Genomic DNA, 24272 nt, shown 5'->3' on the forward strand with positions numbered 1-24272 from the left:
ATAATTGTATATTGTATATTAGCATTTTCTCAACTATGTTATATATGCATAGAAAAAAGACTGGAGAGAAATTTTCCAGAATGTCAGTTAGCAGTCATGGTTTTTATGTGGTGTGATTGTGGGGAATTTTTAATGTTTTAGAAAATTTAGAAATGTTTCTAAAATGAACATGGCTTTCTTTTATTATAAAAAATTTAAAAAAAAATTTAAGTAATTTCTACACCCGATGTGGGACTTGAACTCATGACCCCAAGATCAAGAGTCACATGCTGTACTGACTAAGCCAGCCAGGCGCCCCATAAATAAAAATTTTTAATAAGAGAAGGAGGGGCTTCTGGGTGGCTCAGTCATTAAGCGTCTGCCTTCGGCTCAGGGCGTGATCCCGGAGTTCTGGGATCGAGCCCCACATCAGGCTCTTCCACTGGGAGCCTGCTTCTTCCTCTCCCACTCCCCCCGCTTGTGTTCCCTCTCTTGCTGGCTGTCTCTTTCTCTGTCGAATAAATAAATAAAATCTTTAAAAAAAAATAAGAGAAGGAAAAGAAGAGGCATTTTAAAAAAAAAGATTTTATTTATTTATTTGACGGAGAGAGAAAAAGAGCATGAGCAGGCAGAGCAGCAGGCAGAGGGAAAGCAGGCTCCTTGCTGAGCAGGGAGACTGAGACGGGGCTCAATCCCAGGACCCTCGGATCATGACCTGAGCCTCAGGTAGCTGCTTAACCGACTGAGCCACCCAGGTGCCCCAAAGAAGGGCATTTAAGAACAGCCTAGTTCTGATGGTGTTTGCCTGTGGCCCATTTTATCCCACCACTGGACCTAGGGCAGGCCAGGGGAGCAGGGCAGACACCCTCACCTCTGCCCAGGCCGGCACCCTCTTTGTTTGCCCACCCTGGGGTGGCCCTGAGGTCTTGGTGCTTTTTTCTTTCCATGTTATCTCGGGACATGATTTCCTTATCTTGGGCAAACTAATTGATGAATGGTGACATGTGTAGGCCAGTGAGACGTGTGTGAATGCAGAAATGGAATAATGTTAATAAAGAGCCTTATACACACATGATGGGCGTAACTCATTTGTGTGCCATCGAGCTTCACGGAGGTCATTCTGCATGCTCTTACAAAATCTCCCCAACCTCCAGTTTACAGATGAGGAAACAGGCTCACAAAGTCTCCATGTGTGAACCTGTCTCTGTCCCTGTGTGGGCGTCTATGAAGTTTGCTAATGTTGTGATCCCAGTCCATCACCAAGTTCTATTAAATAATATCCCCTAAGTAGCTCTCCACTGTCCCCTTCTCACTACTGACAATACTACCTCCCCCAGTCAAGCCCTACAGCATGGTCTCCTAACTGATCTCTTTCAGACTTTCTGTACCCTCCGGTTCTCTATTTAACAGGCAGGGTGATCTTCTGAAAATTTAAATCTGAACATGTCAGCCTATCCCACCACTGTTGCTTAAGATTTTGCTGTGACTCCCAGTGTGCTTAGGATAGAGACAAAATTCCTTAATGTGGGTCACAGGGCCCTGTGTAGATACCTCTACCCCTTCTGCCTCACGACTGTGTTTCCCTCCCTCCTTTCCCTGTTCTAACCCTATTGACCTCTTAGTCCTTGTATTCAACATCTCCCTCCTGCCACAGGACCTTTGCATTTGCTCTGACTTCTGCCAAATCCACTCTTGCTGGTCCCTGTGCCTAATTAACTCCTATTCATCCTTCAGAATTCAGTTCAAACTGTTACTTCTTGCCAGGTCACATCCTCAGTAGACATTCTTATAACACCTTTTTTTTTTTTTTAAGATTTTATTTATTTATTTGACAGAGGGAGAGACAGCCAGTGAGAGAGGGAGCACAAGCAGGGGGAGTAGGAGAGGAAGAAGCAGGCTCCCAGAAGAGGAGCCCGATGTGGGGCTTGATCCCAGAATGCCGGGATCACGCCCTGAACCGAAGGCAGACGCTTAACGACTGAGCCACCCAGGAGCCGCTCTTATAACACCTTTAACCTTTTTTTTTCAGATCACTAAATACAGATGCAGTTGCAGCTTTACATTTATTTGATTAGTTGATTAACATTTGTTTATTTTTACACTTGACTATAAGTTCCACGAAGACAGGGACAGAGTTTCTTTTGGATCACCAATCCCCAGGACTGAGCATAATGCTTGGCCTACTAAAGGAGCTTGTGAAATCTTTGTTATTAAGTGAATGACTTAATGAATGAACAAAACCCACTGAGTCTTCTGATCTGGTTCCTTTTCCTGAAAGGGCTCCCAAACTCTTCACAAGACAGGAAACAGAAGATAGAAGGAACGATCATAATAATGCTGCCCATCACAGAGTATAACAGGTGATTCAAAGTAACAGCTGAGTCCATGGGCTGCATTTTGGAGGCCTCCCTACCACTGCTCATGTCCACCCTCTTCCAAAGAGGCCCAGGAAGGAAACCAACACAGAGAAATCCCTCAGCAAGCCTTTGGCAGACAGAGCCATACCAGAAAGGCAGGGAGTGAGAAGACAAAGAAAGGAAGGGAATAGATGTCTCCTGAGAAGGGATTCTGTTTCGGACATCACGTTTACATGTATCAACTCATTTAATCCTCCCCCAAAACCATCTTTTGCAGATGAGAAAATGGACTCAAAGAGGTTGTGAATGTGAAGGTTAGAAAACCAGTGCAGGGCAAAAAACTGAGTTTGAACTCAGATCTGTCAGCCTTCCTCCGAAGTCTGTTCCTTTCCAGGCTACTTTGCTGGTGTGCACCCCTCAAACACCTCCCCCACTCTGTCAACTTAGGGCCCCAAAGCTTTTCATCATTTAAGAATCATGTATTGGAGGGGTGCCTGGGTGGCACAGCAGTTAAGCGTCTGCCTTTGGCTTAGGGCATGATCCTGGCGTAATGGGATCGAACCCCATGTCGGGCTCCTCCACCGGGAGCCTGCTTCTTCCTCTCCCACTCCCCCTGCTTGTGTTCCCTCTCTTGCTGGCTGTCTCTATCTCTGTCAAATAAATAAATAAAATCTTTTAAAAAAAAAAGATTTTATTTATTTATTTGAGAGAGAGAAATAGAGCGCACAAATGGGGCGGGGGGAGAAGCAGGCTCCCCCGCTGGGAGCCCCACATGGGCCTTGATCCCAGGACCCCAGGACCATGACCTAAGCCGAAAGCAGGCACTTAACCAACTGAGCCACCCAGGTGCCCTGAAATTCAACATTTTAAAAGCAACTACTGCAAGACCTAAAAAGAAACAAAAATTGGAATGTAGAAAGTAAAAGGGGGTGACAAAGTTAATTTCCCATTCTACATATGTAGAATGAGGAGACAAGAGATACTGTCAAGAATGGACAAATATATGATATTACACAAAGGGATAAATGGTGATTACAGGAGAATTAAAGACAGAATCTGTTGGTGGGATTGCTTCTGGAGAGAGGAGAGAAGCTTTCATTTTTCATTTGTTTGTCCTTCTGAGCTGTTCATCTTTTTTAAAAAATGACAGTGTTCTTCTGTAACTTTTCTAAAAGGTTTAGAAATTTTTGTTACAGGGCGCCTGGGTGGTGCAGTCCGTTGAGTGTTTGACTGTTGATTTCAACTTGAGGGATGACGTCAGGGTCATGGAATCCACCCCTAGTCGGCTTGGGATTCTCTCTCCCTTTCCCTCTGCCCCCCTGGTGTCTCTCCCTCTTAAAATAAATAAATAAATCTTCTAGAAAAGACATTTTTTTTTAAATTTTTATTTATTTATTCGATAGAGATAGAGACAGCCAGCGAGAGAGGGAACACAAGCAGGGGGAGTGGGAGAGGAAGAAGCAGGCTCATAGCTGAGGAGCCTGACGTGGGGCTCGATCCCATAACGCCGGGATCACGCCCTGAGCCGAAGGCAGACGCTTAACCGCTGTGCCACCCAGGCGCCCCTAGAAAAGACATTTTTGTTACAAAAGACTAAACCAACAAACACACACTTCCTTTAGAATGCAAGTACCATATGTTTAGAACTATTAGTCTTGTCACCTGGGTAAAAGTTAGGTCTGCAGGTTTCCGCTGTGTCAGGAACAACCTGAGTCAGGGGAGGGTCATGTGATGATAAACATGGCGTCCCAAGCAGTTGCCTCTGGGGGGCGGGCACGGGAGATGAGCTTGATTAATTTACCTTTGCAAGCACAGGCCAGGCTGACAGAGGAACACCTCTTCCTTCACATATTCCTAAGACAGCTCACATTCAGACACATCCAGACCCAAGAGGGTACTGACCCGACAAGGGCCAGAGATAACCATTCCTCTAACTACCCCTGGTGAGACTCTGCCCCCACCAGTGCCACACTCTGAGCAGCAGCTCCCAACTGCCTGGGACCCTGTTCCTGCAGGATCCATGTGACTCCAGCTCCTCGGGGCCCAGGTGGATCTAGTCCCAGGAAGATGGGATGCTGAGGGCTCTCAGGTGAGTGTGACTCCGCTCCTGTTCCACAGCTGGCCATAGAGCACCAATCAGAGCCCTGCACCTCTCAGGACCTAAGCGCCCCTGCTTTCTCCCAGTGTATGCACGTTCTTGACCTTTACTTATCTGAAGTTGATATCACTCTGGGCTCCAGCAGTTGCAAAAAGGAGGGCTGGGGCACAGCTCGGGAGTGCCACTTACCGGCAGCAAGGAGCCAGGAGATTGACATTCCCAGCACCCGGGAAAGTCCTGTTGATCTTTGACCCTCCGCCCCTCCTGGAGCCTTGGCCCTCCCTCTCTCCCCCTTCCGTTCTCCACTGGCCTCTCCCTCTGTGCTCTGGGCTCCTCACTTTCCCGGCACCCTTGCTCTGACTGGCAGTTTTTCCCAGGTCCGTGCTCACGCCAGTCCTTCCATGCTGTCTTCAAGCCCTACTCCCTGCACATCTCCCAACCCTGACGGGGAGAACCCAAGTAAGAAGGTCCGCTGGACTTCTGGGAGGAGGAGGACGTCATCCACAGACTCAGAGTCAAAGTCCCACCCGGACCCCTCCAAAGTAGCCAGGTCCCGGAGACCCAGCCGGCTGACGGTGAAGTACGACCGGGGGCAGCTCCAGCGCTGGCTGGAGATGGAGCAGTGGGTCGANTGCGGGGGCGGGGGGGTGGGAACAGAGCCTGCAGGGGGACCTCAGGAGGAGCTGGAGGGCCCGTGAGAGACAAAGCTTCTCCCAACAGGTGAAGATACACTTGCAGTCCCGAAGTCCGCCTCCGTCAGGTCTGGGCTCTGCCTCCAGTGCTCTTCAAAATCTGTGCCAGGTGTTTTAACACCCCGAGGCGTAGTTTCCTAATCTATAAAATGAGCCTATCAGTGCCTGGCATATCTCCTCTGGGGGACTTTTTGAAGCTCAAATGAGATAGAAGAGCTATTTTTATTTATTTTATGTCTTATTCTCATTCTCAACACCCCTGCATGTCAAGAGCTGTTGCCAGCACCATGACTATCAGCCACGTGTAGCTGTTTGCCTTCAAATTAATAAAAATTAAATAAAATGAAAAGTTCAGTCCCTCATTCACACTGGCCACATTTCAGGTGCCCCGTAGTCCCGTGTGGCTAGTGGCTGCCATCTTGTCAGCACAGATATAGAACATTTCCATCCTCTCAGAGTGGACAGCACTGGACTGGAACTAGTTCTTGCCCCTGGCTCTGACTGACTCCACTCAACTCTCCCTGAGAAAAGGACACGTCTCTGCCCCTGTCACGAGACATGGCACTTTCTTCCTCAGATAACTAAAAATCAGGGTCCTAGAGTAGTAACAACCGCTGTTTTAACAATAAGAGTAACATTCTGAACACTTAACTCTGTATTAGGCGCAGTGCCTAGTTCTTGACATGCATTACCCATTCAGCGCTCCCCACCACTCCCTTAGGTAGATATGTTTTATCGTGGAGGAAATGGAAGCTTAGAGATGTTGAGTAACGAAGGATCCCAAGGTCACACGGCTAGGAGACCAGGAGACCAGGAGCTGGGGCTCTGCAGAGCCCAGGCACTTAGGTGAGCAACTTAGTGGTTCTCCACCCATGAAGTACTTCAGAAGAAACCTGATGACCTGACTGCACCCCAACTGACTAAATGTCTTGGGGTGGGGCCCAAACACTTGCCTTTTTTTATAAGCTCCACAGTTAATTCTAGCACGTGGCTGGCTGAGAACCACTTCTCCAAGCCAGAACCCAGGAGTCCTCATCTACATACCATGGTCCTTCTTTCTCCTCCTTCTTGACTTTGTTTCTCTCTTTTCTTTTTGGGGCAACAGGGGCTTGTCATTCTTCCAGGTAAGAGCTGTGCTGCGGTGGGGGTGGAGAAGACTGAGGCATGTGGCCCGGGCTGTCACGTGAAGCTCACTGGGTCATGTGTTAGTGTGGCCCTGGTGTCCCCCATGTCTCCAGCAGCATCCTGGGCTCCCTGGTACAGGGGAGGGAGATGCTCTGGAGCTGGGAGCAGGAGAGGCACACTTCCTTGGCCTGCTTCTGCTCTGCCTCCACTGCCCTTCTCTCCTGCCAGCACCCTCCCTCTCTGGATCAGTTTCAGTTTCAGATTGTTGTGCACTTGCATAAAAAGTCTCATATTTCAGACACCTCAGAGCAAATTTGTCCCCGCATCAGACAAATAATAGGACCTCAAAGATAAAGAACTTGTTTTTACAAGATCAACATGGGGAAGGGGGGGTGGGTGGGAGGAGTATAAAATAATGAGTTCATAACATCGGAAAACAGGATATGTGGGAGGACCACTCCCAGGCAATGACCGAAATAAAATACCTGGCCTGTGGTTGCCATGGCAATTGTCCAAAGGTGCTAGGTGGCAGTTCCTCTCCCAATCCCTGCGCTTTTCAGCAGGAAGCAGCCAAGTGGCTGGGGAAGCCCCAGGTGGCTAGTCATCTTGGGAGAGATTGAGGCAACAGTGTCTCCAGGCTTACCCTGCCCCAGTTCTGTCTTCACAGAGCCTGTCTGCATGCAGCAGGCTCTCCCCAACATGCCCACCTTGGATAGCCCTGCAGGTGCTGGCTCCAGGCATGCATCATTCCTCGTTCAGTTTGGTTTAATGGGATTCAACCTCATTCTGATGGAGGGCCCCACCTCTTCTCCCTGGGTATAAAATCTGCTTTGGGGTCTTAAGAGGAACCCAGTCTGGGTTCAGCAAAACAAACAGACTTGGGGCCCTCGTGCTCCTATTGTCCAGAGGTGAAGTGTGGATTTGGCTTCTAAGCAAGAATATAAACACTCATGAGTTTCTCCTATTTTAAGGAGACTCTTGATCGGCCACGAGCCCCCTCCAGATCCTGCCTCCAGTATGTCTCCTTTAGGACAAGACTTCCTTTTTTTTCTTTTTTAAACATTTTATCCATTTATTTGAGAGAGAGAGAGAGTGAGAGACAGAGAGCATGAGAGGGAGGAGGGTCAGAGAGAAGAGCAGACTTCCTGCTGAGCAGGGAGCCCGATGCAGGATTCCATCCTGGGACCCCAGGTTCATGACTTGAGCCGAAGGCAGTTGCTTAACCAACTGAGCCACCCAGGCGCCCCTACGAAAGACTTCTTAAAGAATTTGTCCACAGTCACATCCTTTACTTACCTTTCCCCTTCCTATCACTATTCAGACCACTGAGATCTGGCTTCTGTTCCCATCATTCTATTGAGAGCTCTTGCCAAGGTCACCAGTCACTGTCTTGGGGCCAAATCTAATGTACACATCAGCACAGGGTACTGTTGACCACCCTAGAGTTTTGCAAACATTCCTTTCCTATAACTTCTGTGACACTGTCTTTTTCTGGTGGCAGCTGGCATTTTGATGTCAGATATATGGCATCACGAACATGTGAAACAAGCCCTTGCTAGCTCCTCCCTGAGCCTTACTCCACTGCTGGTTCCCATGGCAGAGACATCGGGAGGAAGGGGACTGAGGATGGAGTGAAGGCTAGAACGGTGTCAAAATCAGGCACCATCTGACAGGAAACCCCTTCATGAAATAGCGAGTCACAACTTTACCACACTTGTTCATCTCAGCAGTTGTTTGATGTATCCACTCATTTACTGAGAATTCAAAAAGTACTTGAGGGCAAGAATATTTGGATTAGGATATCAGCCCATATTCTCAACTCCAGACTGCAGTTGCAATCTGACTCTCAATAATATACTACCTTATATTCAAAATACATGTGGATAATATCCTACATGATATGAAAAGGTTTTTTTGGGGGGCCAGACTAGTACTTTTTTAGAGGTAGAATTCTATAATTAGAATGCAGCTTTACTATTCAGCCCCACCCTCCACCTTCTGGGATTCCAGCTGCACATAGGTGAGACCACTTGATATCACACCACAGGTCATCAAGACTCTGTTCTCTTCTTCTTCCCCACACCCGCCGCAAGGTTTTTTTCTTTCTGTGATTTCATTTTGGCTAGTTTCTGTCACTGTATCTTCAGGTTGAACTGATCTTTTTTTTGGCAACATCTAAATATGCTGTTAACTCCATCCAATAAGTTTTTCATTAAAAATATTGTATGGGGCGCCTGGGTGGCTCAATCATTAAGCGTCTGCCTTCAGCTCAGGGTGTGATTCCAGAGTCCTGGGATCGAGCCCCACATCAGACTCCTCCACTGGGAGCCTGCTTCTTTCTCTCCCACTCCTCCTGCCTGTGTTCCCTCTCGCTGTCTGTCTGTCTCTCTCTCTCTGTCAAATAAATAAATAAAATCTTAAAAAAAAATATTGTATCTTTCAGGATGCCTGGCTGGCTCAGTTGGTAGAGCATGTGACTCTTGATCTCAGGGTTGTGAGTTCGAGCTCCATGTTGCGTGTAGAGATTACTTAAAAATAATCTTTAAAAAATATTGTATTTTTCATCTCTACATGCTCCATTTGGTTTTTTCTCATATATTTCATTTTTCTCATTACTGTGTTCATGTTTTCCTCATCTGCTAATTCCACCATCTCTGGCATTTCTGGGTCTGCTTCTATTAACTGATTTTTCTCTTCTTTGTAGGTCACATTTCTGGTTCTGGTATGACTAGTGATTTTTGTTGGGATACTGGATGTTTTATGAGTTTTATGTTACTGGGTAACTGGATTTTTTTTTTCTTCCTTGAAAGCATTAGGCCTTGTTCTAATAGGCAGTTTAGTTATTTGTGGCTCAGTTTGATTCTTCTGAAGCTTGTTTTTAAGTTACATTGAGTCTAGAGTAGCCTTTAATCTGGAGAATAATTTAACCCCTAGTAAAGTAGGGCCCTTCCAAGGTCTGTACTAAGTTCCTGCATGATCAGTGATGACTGTCCCCTCTGGCTGGGTGGAACCTGATTTGCCTCCCAGTCCTGTGTGAGGTCTGTTCATCTCTGGGCCTTCGGTGACTCACACTGCCTGGCCTTGTGAAGCTTTACCCTATGAATATGCATCTTGTGTTCAGCAAAGACTCAAGAGAACCCTTATGCGTATTTCTGCAGGTCTCTTTCTTCATAACTCCCTTCTCTCCACAACTGTGTCTAGCAACTTCCAGCCACCTCAGCACTGAACTCTGATCTCTGTCACATTGATATAGCAAGACCACTGCGCTCCGCTTGGGGCCTCCCTTTCTGCTCTGTGGTCTGGAAATTGCCTCCAGGAAGGAATACAGGGCAATTACAGTGTTTGCCTCTTCTGTTTCCCTTCTCTCTCAGGTAGTCCTGAGCAACCTGTTGTCCAATGACTGAAAACACTGTCCATATATTTTTGTCTAGTTTTCTAGCTACTTATGTTGTGAGAATAAATACAGCCCCTGTTACCCCATCATTTCCAGAAATATAAATATCTGGTTAACTCTTACTCAGCCTTCAGGTCTCAGATTAGAAGCCGCTTCCTCCAGGAACCCTTCCTGAACCCCAGGCTTGGTTAGGTTCCCCTTCCATGTGTTCTCAAAGTATCTCATCAGAGTGCTTATCACTCTGTATTATAACTGCCATTTCACTTGTCTGTATCGTTCAGGAGACCATAAGCTTTTCAAGGGCAGGATTATATGTGTCTGTCTTGCTGTTATGGCCTTAGTACTCATCACAATACTTGGTGCATAGCATGCTCTCAGTAAATATGCATTAAATGAATGAAGGCTGAACCAGGTGAGCTGGAAACTAAGGAAGCAAAAAGGAAAGTCGAGAGCTTAGGGTGAAAGAGCTAACTTAGAACCCTAGCACTATTTATTTTAAAAAGCCATGGAAGGACCAAAACTGTTAACAGTAGTTACCTGTTGGCAGTTGGAGGAATGAGAGGGCAGGGGAGGCTTCTTTTTCTTTTTTCTTTCTGTTTTAAAAAACATCAAATTATTGAGGTATAACTGACAGAGAATAAAATTTGAAGTGTACATTGGGGTGCACTTTGCCATATGTAACCACTACCCCAGTCAAGATATGGAACATTTCCATCATTCAAAAAGTTCCCCCAAATAGCCTTTCAACAAATTATACATTAGTTACTTATTGTATCTGTTTCTATTATGTCTCCTAGACTGCTTCTAACATGTGGACTCTTGGAGGACAGGATCTTTGTTTTGTTCACTGACATTACCAAGTTCATGGTACCATGTTAATAGTAGTCACTGGACGCATATTTGTTGAGTAGAAAGATTTCAAAGGATTAAATAATCAAAAGGAAAAGGTGAAATTATCAAACCTTTAGAAAACATAAAGGTAAATATCAAATATTTATTCAAATCAGTATGAGAAGAACTTACTAAGCATTAAAAGAAGAAGAAAGAAGGGGTGGCAAGGAGTGGGGGAAGGGGAGGAGAAACAGCAGCAAAATCCAACTGGAAAAGATCAATAGTTACATTCAGCTATATAAACATGTATTTCCCCAACTCCTTCCCCACACATAAATGGTATCTCCAGGGGCACCTGGGTGGCTCAGTCAGTTAAGCATCAGACTCTTGATTTCGGGTCAGGTCATGATCTTAGGGTTGTGAGATCGAGCCCCTCATCGGGCTCTGCGCTCAGCAGGGAGTCTGCTTGAGATTCTCTCTCTCCCTCTCCCTCTGCTCCTCTCTCCATTTGTACTCTCTCTCTCTCTCTCTCAATAAGCAAATAAAGAAATAAATTAAAAAAATTTTAAATCTTAAAAAAAAGGTATTTCCATCATATGTGGAATGAATGCTAGGGCTAATCTGAATTTTTAAAAAAGACTTCTTAATAAGAAAATACTAAACAACCCATAGAAAAATGAATAAGGCAGCAGTTGTTGAAGTATATTCTGGTGACCCTTCGGGAGGGTTCCTGTTTATTTTCGTAATAATACTGAGATGTCATTTGGCTTTTTCACTATGTTGACATTTGTACTGGTAATGCAAAAACAAGGGTGGCCCCTAGCGTGAATCCAGAAAGTGGCCATGGGGGCACCTGGCCGGTTCTGTTTGAGGAGCATGCGACTGTTGATCTTGGGGTTGTGAGTTTGAGCTCCATGTTGGGTGAAGAGATTACTTAAATAAATAAACTTTAAAACAAGAAGGAGGGGCGCCTGGGTAGCGCAGTCGTTAAGCGTCTGCCTTCGGCTCAGGGAGTGATCCCGGGCGTTCTGGGATCGAGTCCCACATCAGGCTCCTCCACTGGGAGTCTGCTTCTTCCTCTCCCACTCCCCTGCTGTGTCCCCTCTCTCGCTGGCTGTCTCTCTGTCACATAAATAAAAATAAAATCTTTAAAAAAAATAAAAGAAAACAAGAAGGAAAGTGGCACCCACCTGTACTAGTGTTACAGGAATTTTTATTCCCTTAGAGCCCGCAGTTCTTGGTCACGCTGCTTTGAAGAATGAAGACGAAGACCGAAGAGTGGTGGGCAGCAAGGCAAAGTTCATTGAGCAATAGTACAAAGCCCCCAGACAGGGAGGGGACCTGAGACGGTTGCCGTTTTGGCGTTCAAATCTAGGGGGTTTTATAAGCTCTTTTGCACAACTATCTTGAGCATCCTGAGTGTGGGGCCCCTGTGGATTGGCTGCTAAGCTGTGCCACTTGGGGCTTTGATCTACCTATGGGGTCATTGTTCACGAGTCGATGGTCTTTGGGGCTGACCTTTGGAGACTAACTGCCTCAACTTGTGATAGTGACAGATGTTTTACGGTTAATTGTTTTGTTTCAGGATGTTTTGCAAAAGTCACTTCTGCAGAGGCTACTAGACAGGATGCTGTTGTGGTCTCGTCTAAGCTGTAAAACAGGCTGCTAGGGCAGTTTGGTCTTAGCTGTCCCGGCTGCCTGTTTTCTTGTTGGGGACCCTGGCCCTGACTACCTAATTGTCCAACTAACTCCTAACACCAGGCGTCGTGTTCTTCACCAACGTGTTACTTTCACTTTAGAAAGTTCTTGATGAAGCAGTAAATCTCTAAGTTTATGAAAACTTCGCCACTGAATTGACATCTTTTTTAATAGACTTAATTTTTAGAGCAGTTTTAGGTTCACAGGGAGACTGAGCAGAAAGTACAGAGTTCCCATGTTCCCCTGGGCCTCCACATAGGCACAGCCTCCCCCACTGTCAGCATCCCCCACTAGAGCAGTACACCATTACAATCAGTGAACCTACATTGACACGTCAAAATCACCCGAAGGCCATAGCTTATAATAGGGTCTACTTTTGGTGTTGTACCTTCAAAGGGTTTGGACAAATATGTAAGGACATGCGTCTGCCATGATAGTATCGTATAGAGTATTTTCTCTGCCCTAAAAATCCTCTGTGCTCCACCTATTCATCCCACTTTCCCCCTTAATCCCACTGATCTTTTTACTATCTCCAGAGTTTTGCATCTTCCAGAATGTTGTATAGTTGGAATCATGCAGTGTGTATGACTGGCCAATTTCATTTTTTTTTCATTTTTTTAAAGATTGTATTTATTTATTTGTCAGAGAGAGCGCGCAGAGTACAAGCAGGGGGAGTGGCAGGCAGAGGGAGAAGCAGACTCCTGGCTGAGCAGAGAGCCCGATGCGGGGCTCGATCCCAAGACACTGGGATCAGGCCCTGAGCCAAAGGCAGGCGCTTAGCTGACAGAGCCATCCAGGCGTCCAGACTGGCCAATTTCAGATTGGCTTCTTTCACTTATTCTGTGTGTTTACAGTTCATTTAGGGCTTTTCATGGCTTGACAGCTGAATAATACTCCATTGTCTGGGTGTGCCACTGTTGATTTATCCATTTACCTACTGAAGGACAGATTCATTGCTTCTGAGTTTTGGCAATGATAAGTAAAGCTGCTATAAACATCTTTATGCAGGTTTTTGTGCGGATATGTTTCCAACTCACTTGGGTAGGTATTAAGGAGCTTGATCACTGGACCATGTAGTAAGAGTTGTAAGAAACTGCCAAAATGCCTTCCAAAGTGGCTGTACTATTTGGCATTCCCACTAGCAGTGAATGAAGGTTCCTGTTGTTCCATATCCTCATCAGCATTTGGATTTGGATTTTTTGCCCATTCGATAGGTATGTAGTGTATGTCATTGTTGTCTTAATTTGCAATTTCCTAATCACATATGATGTTGAACAGTTCTTAGGCAGTTTGCCATCCACATATCTTTGGTGAGGTATCTGTTCAGATCTTTGGCCCATTTTTCTATTGGGTTGTTTCTTATTGTTGCATTTCAAGGATTCTTTGTCTGTTTTGGATAGTAGTCCTTTATCAGATATATCCTCTGCAAATAATTTCTCCCAGTCTGTGGATTGTCATCTCATTTTCTTGAGCTTCTTTCACTTTTAATTTTATAAGCTCTGTATTCTTTCAATTATTTCACTGACTATGATAACTTTTAAAGACAGCTTTATTGAGATATGATTTACATGCCATACAATTCACCCCCTTAAAGTGTACACTTCCAATAGTTTTAAGTGTCTTCGGGGTTGTACAACCACAGTTGAATTTTAGGACATTTTATCACCCCAGAAAGAAACCCTATACCAGTTAGCAGTCACACCTCATTCCTTACCACTACCACTCCCAGCCCGAGGCAACCAGTAATCTACTTTGTGTCTCTATGGGTTTCCCTATTCTGGACATTTCATACAAATTGAATCATATAACATATGGCCTTTTGGAACTGGCTTCTTTCACTAACATAATGTTTTCAAGGCTGGTCTATGTTTAGCATAAAACAATGCTTTGTTCCTTTTATTGCTGAGTAATAATTTATGGCTACATTATATTTTATTTATCCATTCATTGGTTGACGGAGATAAGTGTTGTTTTCACCTTTTGGCTCTTACAAATAATGCAGCCATGAACATTCACGTGCAGGTGTTTGTGTGGACACGTCATTTCTCTTGGGAGCAGACCTAGGAATGGGGCTGCTGGGTCAGGTGGTAACTCTATATTTAACATTTTAAAGAACTGCCAAACTGTTCTCCAAAGCAGCTGTACCATTTTATATCCTTACCAACAATGTGCGTAACTTCTGAAATTAAACAGGCACTCTTTTTTTTTTTTAAAGATTTTATTTATTTATTTATTTATTTATTTATTTATTTATTTGAGAGAGAGAGGGAGGGAGAGTACACAGGAAGAATGAGAGGGAGAAGCAGATTCCCCACTGAGCAGAGTGCTCGATGTGGGTGGGACTCCATCCCAGGACCCTGAGATCATGACCTGGCCAAAGGCAGATGCTTAACTGACTGAGCCACCCACATGTCCAAACAGGCACTATTTTAAAAGAACCCTAGCCCTGTGTCAGATAGAAGGTAGTAGGTCCTCGGTAAGTGTTGAATGGGAGAATGAACGGGTGGTTTGAGGAAGGTGAGGAGATAGACTGAATGTGGGAAGCAGGGTAGGAGATGGGGGAGCCCCTGACTGACTTCCGCTCCAGCACCAGCTGGCCAGGCCCCTCTGAGCCCCATGTGATTCCCAAACAGGACCAACCAACTCCTTCTGAGCCTGAGATTGACCTGGAGGCTCTCATGGAACTATCCACAGAGGAACAGAAGACTCACTTGGAGGTAGAATGCGGGGCTGGGCTTAGAGCGGGAGGAACCCAGGAACCCAGGTTTTGCCTTCTTGAGTGGTGTGGGGAGAACCAGTTCAGAGGGGAGGATTCCTGGGAGGGCTGAGTGGAGGCTTGTGGGAAAGTGCTGTGGCTCAGGGACCCACTCTTTGCTCTCTTCCACCCAGGCTATTCTCCGAAACTGCCCCCGCCCCACAGAGGTAAGGGATGATGCTCTGCAGGTCTGGGGGTAAGAGGGACCCGGAGGGGAAGCAGCTAATGAAGAGGAGGATTTGAGAGGAAGGCTTGGCTCTTGGTGCTTCTCCCCTTCCCCAGCTCTGGAGACCTGGAGTCAGGGGAGATTAGGGAGGGCAGTATGGTGGGTGGGTGTGATGCCATGCTTTGATCTCACCCATTTCTCTCTCAGCCTTTTATCTCTGAGCTGCTCAGTCAACTCAAGAAACTCCGGAGACTCAGTCGGCCTCAGAAATAAGCCTTGTGAGACTACCTTCAGCAGACTTAGCACTGCCAAGCGTGCCCCGAACCTCTGAATCCTGGGCTGAGAGGAAATGGCCCCGTGGGACACAGACAAGGAACACGAAGGATGACAAGGGACATTTGGATACTCCTGGTGTATGTGTAGTCACAGCTGGGCTTTCTGGAAGCCATTCCTGGCTGTTGCCCAGTACTTTCCTCGGCAGCCAAGTGGATAAAGCCTTTGGGGAGTCCCAGCTGAATGGAATGTGGAGCATATCTTTCCTGAGGGATGGGGAGGGGAGGTAAAGTGATAAACCAGAGGGCCAGCATCCTGAGCCACCAGGCTCTGTCCACACATCCTCCGTCCATCTAGCCAAATTGGCCTTGAGAATTCAAAGAAGGTCACAGTTCTCCTTAGAGCTCATGATCTAGCAAGGCCCAGAGGCCAAGCAGAGGGCACCAGACTAGAACACACAGCATCTGGCATCACCAACAACAGGAGCCCAAGTGGCAAAGACTAGTTTTGAATCCCAGAGGAGAGGTACCAGGGAAAACCTAGCTGGGTCTGGGGACATCAGGGCAGGCTAAACCTTCCTGTCCCCCTAGATGAGTCAGGAAGCATCAGGTTGAGGACTGTTGTGAGCTGGCTTCAGCCAGCAGCAGAAAGAGAAAAAGCCAGAGCTAAGCAGAGAGGTGTAAAGGGGAGGCTGAGAAGCCAGGAGTCGGCTCAGGAGCGTGTTGCTGGAAAGATACTGCATCTGAGCGGCTGGCAGGTTGGGACAGGACCTTGGGGAGGTGGCATCCTTTGGGAGTAAGGCAGAAAGCGGCCATTCACTGTTTGTGCATGCACTGTCTGAGTACTACGGAGCCTGAGGGATCCAGATGGTGGGGCTTGGGCGCTACGCTGGGCTGCCCAGCGCTGGATGCACAGTGCAGATCAGGTGAACGAATATGCATTGGCCACTTCATGTGAGCCTCCGGGATGGATGGGGCTATTCCTGCCTGGAGACACCTGCAGCGTGGCCCCACCTTTTCCCCCACTCCACAGGACTGGACTTTGAGTGGAAGTCCTGCTCTTGCCACCTCTCCTGGGGCCCAGGCTCAGAGCCCACAGGGTTCTAGAGATAAGAGATGCTGGACTTAAGACAGCAACATTTTTTATTAGATCCACTAAGTGCCGGGGAAGGGCCCTGAGCCTTGAGCAAGTTTCAAGGCTCATCATCCTTAGATCCAGTCTCATCTTTCCCCACCATGCCTCACTCCCAGTCCAGGCTTGGCTGTTGGCAGGCTCCTGACTTCTGCCTTCCCTCTGGCTCTCCCTCGTCATCATCTCGAATGGAGAATCCTGTCTTCTTCCGGGGACACTGAGGCTCAGGAAAGGGCACATCCATGAGCAGTCTAGCCTGACTCGCTCTCCCATCGGGTGCCCTGGGGCTGGGCCCAGGGGTGGGGGCGCCAGCCTGCACAACTGCCCGTGGGCTAGCGTGCCTGGTTTCCTCAGTACTCTAGGCCTGCGCTCGGCAGGCAGTAGGGAGACGTCTGGTGCTCTTTAATTTCAAAGGCATCGTGGCCTTCCCTGTGGAGCAGAGAAAGACAGGTCAGGGATCACGGGTGGCCCTCGACTTCTCCCAGTGGAACAGAACATGCCACCGGCCCTCACCGGAAGCAGCGGGCGCAGTAGAGGTCCCCGTCGCAGCCAGCGCAGCGCAAGGTGGCATCCTCATTGCAGATGCAGCACCAGGGGAGCTCCTCTTCCTCGGCCTCGGGCCTGGCGGCCATGGCCTGGGCCTGCCGGGCCCAGAGAGGAATGGGGGAGGGAAGTAAGATGTGTGGCAGACCGCTGCAGGGGCAGGTGGCCAGGCAGGGAGGGAGGCTGTGGTGGCAGCCAGGGGCTTTTCTCACCTCAGGCTCTGCCCTGCAGGGCTGGGCCCGGGCTCGGACAGCGGGCTCCACAGGGATGTTAAAGCCACTTGCCTCATCCAGGGCAGCTTCTTCGGTGAGCTGTGGACAGGGCAAAGAGGTGCAGCTCCCTGTTCCAGGTCTGGACCCTGACTCTCTTCCCCATGAGTATTTCTGTGTTCTGTGGCCTTAGCTTCTCAACCCATCTCCCTTTATGATACCCCATCTCCAGGGACCAGTAGGCCGGTCTGGGTCATAGGGACAGTGGGGCCCCAGCCAGAACAGGAGCTGCAGTGGCCCTTCAGCACGAGAGCGGAGGCAGGGTGAATGGGGCCAGGTGGGGGGTGGGGCAGTGAGACCAGGACAGGACAAGGGGTGGTCAGGTGGGTAAGGCAGGGCCCACCTGTTGCAGGACTCTCTGGATGGCCGTCTCCTCATCCTCATCATCATCACTGTCTGGGAGGCGATAGTCCTGGAGGGTCACTTGAAGAAGGAACGACGGGAGCAGGGCAGGAGGAGTAACATGGACAGAGTTCACCTGAGTAGCTGTACTTTTGCCCCCAGGAGCTGGTTTGCTTTCTAGTGGCACTTGTTCCAGAGCTAGGCAGCCTCTGTCGCCACTGATCAGATCCTGCCCTAGCTGCCCCACTCTGCAGGGCTGGGGGACAGGAAACAGAAGACTTTGCACCTGAAGGCACTGAGGGCCCCAGGCCCCTGATGGCTGCTATGTATTCCTTTTCCACTCCTTTGCCCCAGTCCCTTCCTTGTGGCTCTAGACAGGGCTCGACAGACCCCTGGGCACAGGAATTCCCAGCACCTGACTCAGCATGGCCAGGAGTGGCCGTTTTGTAGAGGTTGGCCTGGGGGTCTGTGTGGGGGCCCTGCCTGATGGACAGAGTGAGCTGCTGCTTCCCAGCCTCTACCTTTATCGGGGTCCTGGCCCCGCAGCACAGCCAGGCGCTTGGCGAGGACCAGGATCCTCTCCTGCCTCGTGTTCTCTTCCCGCAGCTCAACCGCTGCCTCAGCCAGCAGCCTGCTTTTCTCCTCTTCCAGGGACCAGGTGGCCTGCCCCTTGGAATTAGTACTCTGGCCCCCTGGGCCACCTTGGTTGAGGTCATTCTGGACAGAGGCAGCTGGAAGGAGAGAAGCAGTCAGGGAGGCAGAGACATTCCAAGATCTCTCATCAGAAGCCAGTGAGCCTGTTTCTCAACCTCCTTTAAAAACCATAGATTATCAGTGTTTTTCTTCAGCATTAGCTCCTGTGGTTTCTATTACCAATAAAATGAATCTTTCCTCCACTTTTCCAATGTAAAATACTAGTAATCTTGGGCGTGGTTTTTTTTTTCAACTATATCCATCCCCACTCTTGATATTTTTACATGTTGCCCTTAGGATGGGTATCCCATGGTATGAGCGTCACTGCCCAAAAAGATGAGATATGGGGACACTAAGCCTCAGCCAGTCTTTCTGCCTTACAGGCTGGCCTGAGTATTTCCAGAGAACAGCACAGAGGGGACATGAGAGAAGGTGAGGTTTTCTATGGCACTAGGCAGGAAGACTTCTACCCGAGTGGGTGTGGCTCCGACACGGTCCCCTTTAGCTCAGCGTTTCAGAGCAAGAGGTTCAAAATCAGACAGCTTTGGGTTCAAGTCCCAGCTCTGCCACTTCATACCTGTGGCCTTGGTCAAGCTCCTTAAACTCACCAGGCCTCAGTTTCCTTGTTCATAAAATATGGGTAATGATAGTATGTACGAGATTACGGAGGATAGTCAGTGAGATTAGGTCTCTAACTCAGGCTTCTCAACCCTGGTTCACTGACACTTTGGACAGGACGGTTCTCTATTGTGGGGGCTGCCCTGTGCGTTCTAGGGTGTTGGGCAGCATCACTAGCCTCCACGCCAGTGGCACCCCCTAAGCTGTGACAAGCAGAGCATCTCTGGATATTGCTGTATGGGCCCCAGCGGGAAAATCATCCCTGGTTAAGAACCCTTGCTCCAAAGCACTTGAAGAGCACTGTCCAATAGAATTTTTTATGATAACAGAAATGTTCCATATCACTGTATTTGTGCTGTCCAAGATTGGAGTTCAACAGCATTTGAAATGTGGCTGGTACCACTGAGGAACTGAGTTTTAAATTTCTTTGAATTATAATGAGTTGTTGTTTTTTTTTTAAGTAGGCTCCACGCCCAGTATGGAGCCCAATGCAGGGCTCGAACTCACAACCCTGAGATCAAGACCTGAGCTGAGATCAAGAGTTAGACGCTTAACCGACTGAGCCACCCAGGTGCCCCAAATTTCAGTGAATTTTAATCAAATTCAAATAACCTCTTCCTCATCCTTATCATCATCATCATTGCAGAGAACATTCGCTGAACACTCACTATGAGCCAGGTAGGGCCTTAAGTGCTTATTAGATTATCTCACTATTCATGATTTCCCCGTGAGGCGGGTTTTAGCACATATACTTCCATTTTATAGATGAGGATAGTGAGACTTAGGTCTTTCTCAGGGTCACAGAGCTAGTTTAAGTGGTAGAATAAGAAATCACTGTCTGATTCTAAAGCTTACACATTTATCCACGAGGCTTACACTGGCTCCTGTTGGAGCAAACCCTAATTTACAATGTTGATTGTTCTCTGATTTATATTTGTGTCCCAGAGGGTGGGCAGCAGAGCCCGTCCTACTTGGGGAAAGAGTCGGGGGCACGTTCCTGGGGGACCCAGATGGAGAAGTTACCTGGGCGTCCTCGTTGCCAGCTCTCATCAATAGCCACCTCTGCCGCCAGCTGTGTCAGGAGATCCTGCGCCTGCTCAGCTTGGGTCCTGCTGTCTGGTGGCTGATGTGCCTGCTCAGAGGGGGCAACTTCAGTGGGGAGCAGGGGAGGGGGGAAAGCAACACAGTAAGGTGCAGAACTGTCTGGGTTGGGGGGGATGCGGAAGAGTTTCCAAAGCTCAGGGAAAGGGGGCTAATCCAGGGCCCCCATAATCGAGTGGATCTGGCCATTCTTTCCTGCCCCACCCCACCCTGCTGCTTGTCTCTGGTTCCCTGGCCTCGCAGTGGGCCTGAGGATCAAGAGGTGAGGGTGGGAGGTTTTGCCAATTCCTACAGAGTGCATAAGCATACATGTATCTGGGCTTCTGCAAGGTCCTGATCCTAGGACCCCTGTCCCCCCAAGCACTCACAGGCTGGGAAGTCTGAGAAGGTGGAACTCTGCCCTGCAGTGCAGCAAGCCGTGCCTCCATTTCCTGGGTGGAAGGGATGGAACCCCGGGGTTCATCCCTCAGCGCAGCTAGCCTGGCTTCTATCTCCGCCTGTGAGGCCACGGACTCTGAAATTGGTATGGAGAAGCCTTGTAAGATCCCAAGGAATCCTAGTCCCAGGAGGCCTGGATGGTATCTTTTAAGTCACCCAGTCTGCTCCCACTCACTGGGCTTGTTCTGTTGGCGCAGCCGTGCTAGGCGCTCGGCGATGACTTGGTCCTGTTGGATCCGTCCCGGGCTCTGGGGAGTGCTGGGCTTCTGCTTGGCTTCCAAGGTGGCCACACGCCTGGCAGGGAAGGAGATAAGGCTTTTGAAGAATGCAGGAGGGAGGGGTGAAGGCACCCACTCTTGTTTCCTATTCAAATCACTTCTAGGCATCCAGAGAGGCCTCCAATGGACAATATTCTGTCGTCCTCATTCATGTCACCCTGGAGCCCAATCCAGCTGATCAATTGGAGGGTCTGGCTGAGAGGACAAGGCCTACCAAGAAATGTTTCAGGGTAGAGGGCTGATGAGTTACTGTCTGAGCCCAAGAGGGCAGTCCAGAGGCTGAGAGACGATATACTCTTGACCCTGTGCTCAATTGATCTACAGGCTGGGAAGAGAGTCCTACCCTATGGCTCCTTTGTCTTTTCCCCATCCCTATTTGTCTCTGTCCGTTCAGCACTTACTTCTTGTAGTTCTGAGGTGGTGACCACTTGGAGGCATTGGCAGGAGAAGATCCTCTATAGAGAAGAAAACTGGTATCAGAATTCCCGCCATCTTCCAGTCAGTACCTCCCACCCCACACACTTCCTGAGCTAATCTTGAGCCACAGAGCACAAAGCTGTGTGGGCTGGCCAGCTGCTTGGTCCCATGCTTGGCTAAACCCTTGCCCATGTCAACTTCTCACCTGGTCAGGACCTCGTGGCACTGCTTGCAGACTTTCTGTTGGGTATTCCCAGTCCGGGGCACCACTGCACTGAAGCTAAGGCAGCCAGAACAGAAGGCCCGGCCACAATTCTTACAGCCATACTACAAGAAAGATAAAATAGGAGGTTCCATCTCTCACCCACCCCTGCAGGCTCCTCCCTGGGACTCTCCAAGCACACAGAGAGGGAAGACACTGAAGTTTTGACCAACTGCTGGGAGGAAGATGAGGAATACGGTCCCTAAGGCCTGGGGAGAGACAGGGGTGGAGGGTCTTTTATTCAAATCAAGTAAAGCTTTATGTAAAATTGCCATGCTTTCTACCCGGTCTTCAATTCCCTGATGCTGGGGTGTAGAAAACAAACAGGCAAAACTTCATGCTGCAAGTCACTGACTCTTCAACAAAGGAGTGTCAGAGAGTGCAAAGCCCCTGCCTTCTCTGCCTTAGCAGAGATGGAGGGTGGCTTGGCTTCGGTATGGGATAACAATAGCCTCTATTTATTAAGCACTTACTGTGTGCCAGGCGCTAAATTCAGTACTTAACATTCATCTTCTGATATAATCCTCAATTTATACACACTACTTTACTTAATCCTGATGACCACCATTATTATTCCTATTTTAGATGGGGTCAGAGAGGTTACATAACTTGCCCAAAACAAGGTCATTCCATGAATACGACACAGAGATCAAATCTGAACCCTGACCACCCTGATTCCAAAAACCAGGTTTCTAAGTGCTACACGGATCTGCATCCCTACTGCTATTTATTCATCCAGTCTGGCTCCTATCTCCTGCACAGCTGAGCTGTTTACCAGGAGAACTTAGGGGCCTGTGCAGAGGACAAAAGAGACTTTGCTATGGTGCCCTGGCAGCAGGAGGAGGGGCAGTAATCTAACTCAAGAAACCTGGTAAGGGCAGACTGCATGACGGTGAAGGTTTCAGAGCAAAGTGAGTAACGGGCATAGTGTGATGGAGAGTGGTCACAGGATAGTAAGCAAGACTGGGGTGCGGAGGAGCAGAGCGGAGGAAAGGAAAGAGCTGCATCTTACACTTGGTGGACAGGAAAGCCTACCTTTCTAGAAAGGACACGAGCGTGCTCTACAGTTTATAGGGCACTTTCACCTCCAGCACCTCTCTGGACCCTCATATCAATCCCGAAAGCGAGGGAGCGTTAGCCCCATTTTACAGAAATGGAAACTGAGGTTCAGTGACTTCATCAAAATCACACAGCTGGAAAGGGGCCATAAGACCAAGTCTACGGACTTCAAGTCCTGTGCTTTTCCTCCACTCCGCATCCTCCCTGGCCCTCTAGCCCGCGGGGAGAAGACTCGCCTCCTTTTTGAAGAGGGTAAACTTGACAGCGCAGCCGTAGCACCTACTCTCCATTCTGGTGGCCGGCGAGACGCCGCAGGTTCCGCAAAACTGAGAGATCGCGCCCGCCAGCTCCCCGGACCCTTAGACTTTCACTAAGCCCCACCCCCGTCCGACGCCCCACGCCCCCTCGCGCGGGCTTGTTGCGACCTCCCGCAGGAAAATCGCGGTCGGCCAAGCTATACAGAGAGTGGCGGCGGCGGGCGCGGGGGCTGCTGGGAGGCGTAGTTCATTCCCGACTGCTCCCTTCCTTCAGAGGTAGTCAAGCCTGATCCAGAACACATTTCCCAGGGGGCTAAGCGCCATTAGGCCGGTTGGGATGATAGTCCCCGGGAAATCCTACGCACGCTTAGACTCTTGGGAGCTGTAGTACGAATCCAGTCAGGGTTGGAACCATGGCGGTGGCCAAGGACCTCTTACAGATGGACCTGTACGCGCTGCTAGGTATCGAGGAGAAAGCGGCGGACAAAGAGGTGAGAACGGTGGCGAGGAGGGTCGAATCCGACCGGCCTGCCGGCCCTTCTTGTCTTGGAGCCTCGCCAGCGCTGGCACCGGCTTTTCAGGTTCCGCCCGGCTCTAGGCGGGGAGTGAGGGGCAGCCCGACGGCCTCAGAAGGTGGTTTCCCAGACGTTTCCTGGATGGTCTGAGGGCCTCACGAGGAATTGGGGTGCACAGAAGGGAGACTCTTAGCGGGGGGTACTGTGCTCTCCCTCTGGCCCTTGCCTAGGAGGGGCAGCTGTGTGAGCACGAGAGGGAACCCTAGTCCCCTCCTTGCGCCTGCGCAGTCTTAGCCTCTGAGTCCGCTTTTGCCTTTTCGGTGCCTTGAGGTACTTCTTACAGTCACCCCCTGAAGGCTGACTTAACTCTGCTTAGAGCCTAGGGCGGAAGAAAGGCCTGTCTCAAGGCTCCTGCACTCCCTTATCCCTTTCTTGGCAGTGAGACCTGTGACTGCCATCTCTGTTTTCCAGCCTAGCCCATTGTTCCCCTTCTGAAAACGTGCTAGTGGGCTCAAAGCGGGATCAGAAGAGTAAAGGCAGATGGTCTGAAGTTCCACGGGAAGGTGTTGATAAAGGTGCCGGGGAGTGGGATACTAATTGATCAAGCTGTAATTAGGATTTCTGTTATCTTCCTCCTGGATAATGGTGGAGGTTGCAGCAATGTAGGAAAAGGAGGCAGATAATTCATCAGATGAAAAGTAGTGCCTGCCAATGTCCCTGTACTTCGTGAGCTGTGTGTGCTTGTGAGACGAGGAAGCTCTGGGCAGAAAAGCAAGGAGATCAATAGAGCCCTGGAGGAGAGATGCTGTCAGCTTGCACATCACTGTCTCCTGCAGCTGAAATCAGAAGTTGGCCATGGATGTGTACCGAGCACCAAAAGCATCTTCTACACTTGCCTCATAACTCTTAAAAGTTAACATTAATAGTGCCCAACACCTATATAGTGCTTACCGTGTGCTGGGCACTATTCTGAGTGCTCTA

At 48.8% G+C, this 24272-nt stretch overlaps 3 protein-coding genes across 7 annotated transcripts in view; 2 read left to right on the plus strand and 1 right to left on the minus strand.

Moving 5' to 3' along the window:
* The window catches only part of PPP1R14D (protein phosphatase 1 regulatory inhibitor subunit 14D), a 22396-nt gene extending 5891 nt beyond the window's left edge, over positions 1–16505 (plus strand). Inside the window, 4 exon segments of the mRNA XM_034661716.1 lie at positions 4812–5255; positions 14727–14891; positions 15064–15096; positions 15303–16505. Coding sequence (XP_034517607.1) covers positions 4812–5255; positions 14727–14891; positions 15064–15096; positions 15303–15368 — 708 coding nt within the window. The 3' untranslated portion in view covers positions 15369–16505.
* Positions 16493–22944, minus strand: ZFYVE19 (zinc finger FYVE-type containing 19). 4 transcript variants are annotated; one of them, XM_011228002.3, is made up of 11 exons: positions 22756–22944; positions 21404–21525; positions 21183–21236; positions 20679–20797; positions 20434–20579; positions 19988–20096; positions 18175–18384; positions 17655–17734; positions 17255–17353; positions 17013–17140; positions 16493–16928 (listed from the first exon to the last, which is right to left on the minus strand). In XM_011228002.3, exons 1-11 carry the CDS (start codon positions 22807–22809, stop codon positions 16850–16852), a joined length of 1200 nt encoding a protein of 399 aa, XP_011226304.1. In that variant the 5' UTR covers positions 22810–22944; the 3' UTR covers positions 16493–16849. The 4 variants fall into 4 exon arrangements, 3 of the variants coding, with proteins under 3 accessions (XP_011226304.1, XP_034517035.1, XP_019657706.1); XM_034661144.1 differs by having other exon boundaries at positions 17013–17149; XR_004625711.1 differs by lacking the exon at positions 16493–16928 and having other exon boundaries at positions 17091–17140; positions 17255–17909.
* A 119-nt stretch (positions 22945–23063) lies between these two features.
* The window catches only part of DNAJC17 (DnaJ heat shock protein family (Hsp40) member C17), a 35189-nt gene continuing 33980 nt past the window's right edge, over positions 23064–24272 (plus strand). The window contains exon 1 of one of the 2 annotated variants that reach the window (XM_019802160.2): positions 23064–23267. In XM_019802160.2, coding sequence (XP_019657719.1) covers positions 23190–23267 — 78 coding nt within the window. In that variant the 5' untranslated portion in view covers positions 23064–23189. The remainder of the gene's footprint in view (positions 23268–24272) is intronic. The other variant, XM_002913215.4, reaches the window with a different exon arrangement.

Source organism: Ailuropoda melanoleuca, chromosome 5 (assembly GCF_002007445.2).
Source record: "Ailuropoda melanoleuca isolate Jingjing chromosome 5, ASM200744v2, whole genome shotgun sequence".
Lineage (NCBI taxonomy): Eukaryota > Metazoa > Chordata > Mammalia > Carnivora > Ursidae > Ailuropoda > Ailuropoda melanoleuca.

Coding starts and splice junctions, on each gene's coding strand:
- ZFYVE19 (XM_034661144.1), bottom strand. CDS start 22,809: ATGGAGAGTAGGTGCTACGGCTGCGCTGTCAAGTTTACCCTCTTCAAA. Junction 20,798..21,182: donor CCACCTCAGAACTACAAGAA/GTAAGTGCTGAA, acceptor CTTCCCTGCCAG/GCGTGTGGCCACCTTGGAAG. Junction 17,150..17,254: donor CCTGCAGGGCAGAGCCTGAG/GTGAGAAAAGCC, acceptor ATTCCTCTCTGG/GCCCGGCAGGCCCAGGCCAT.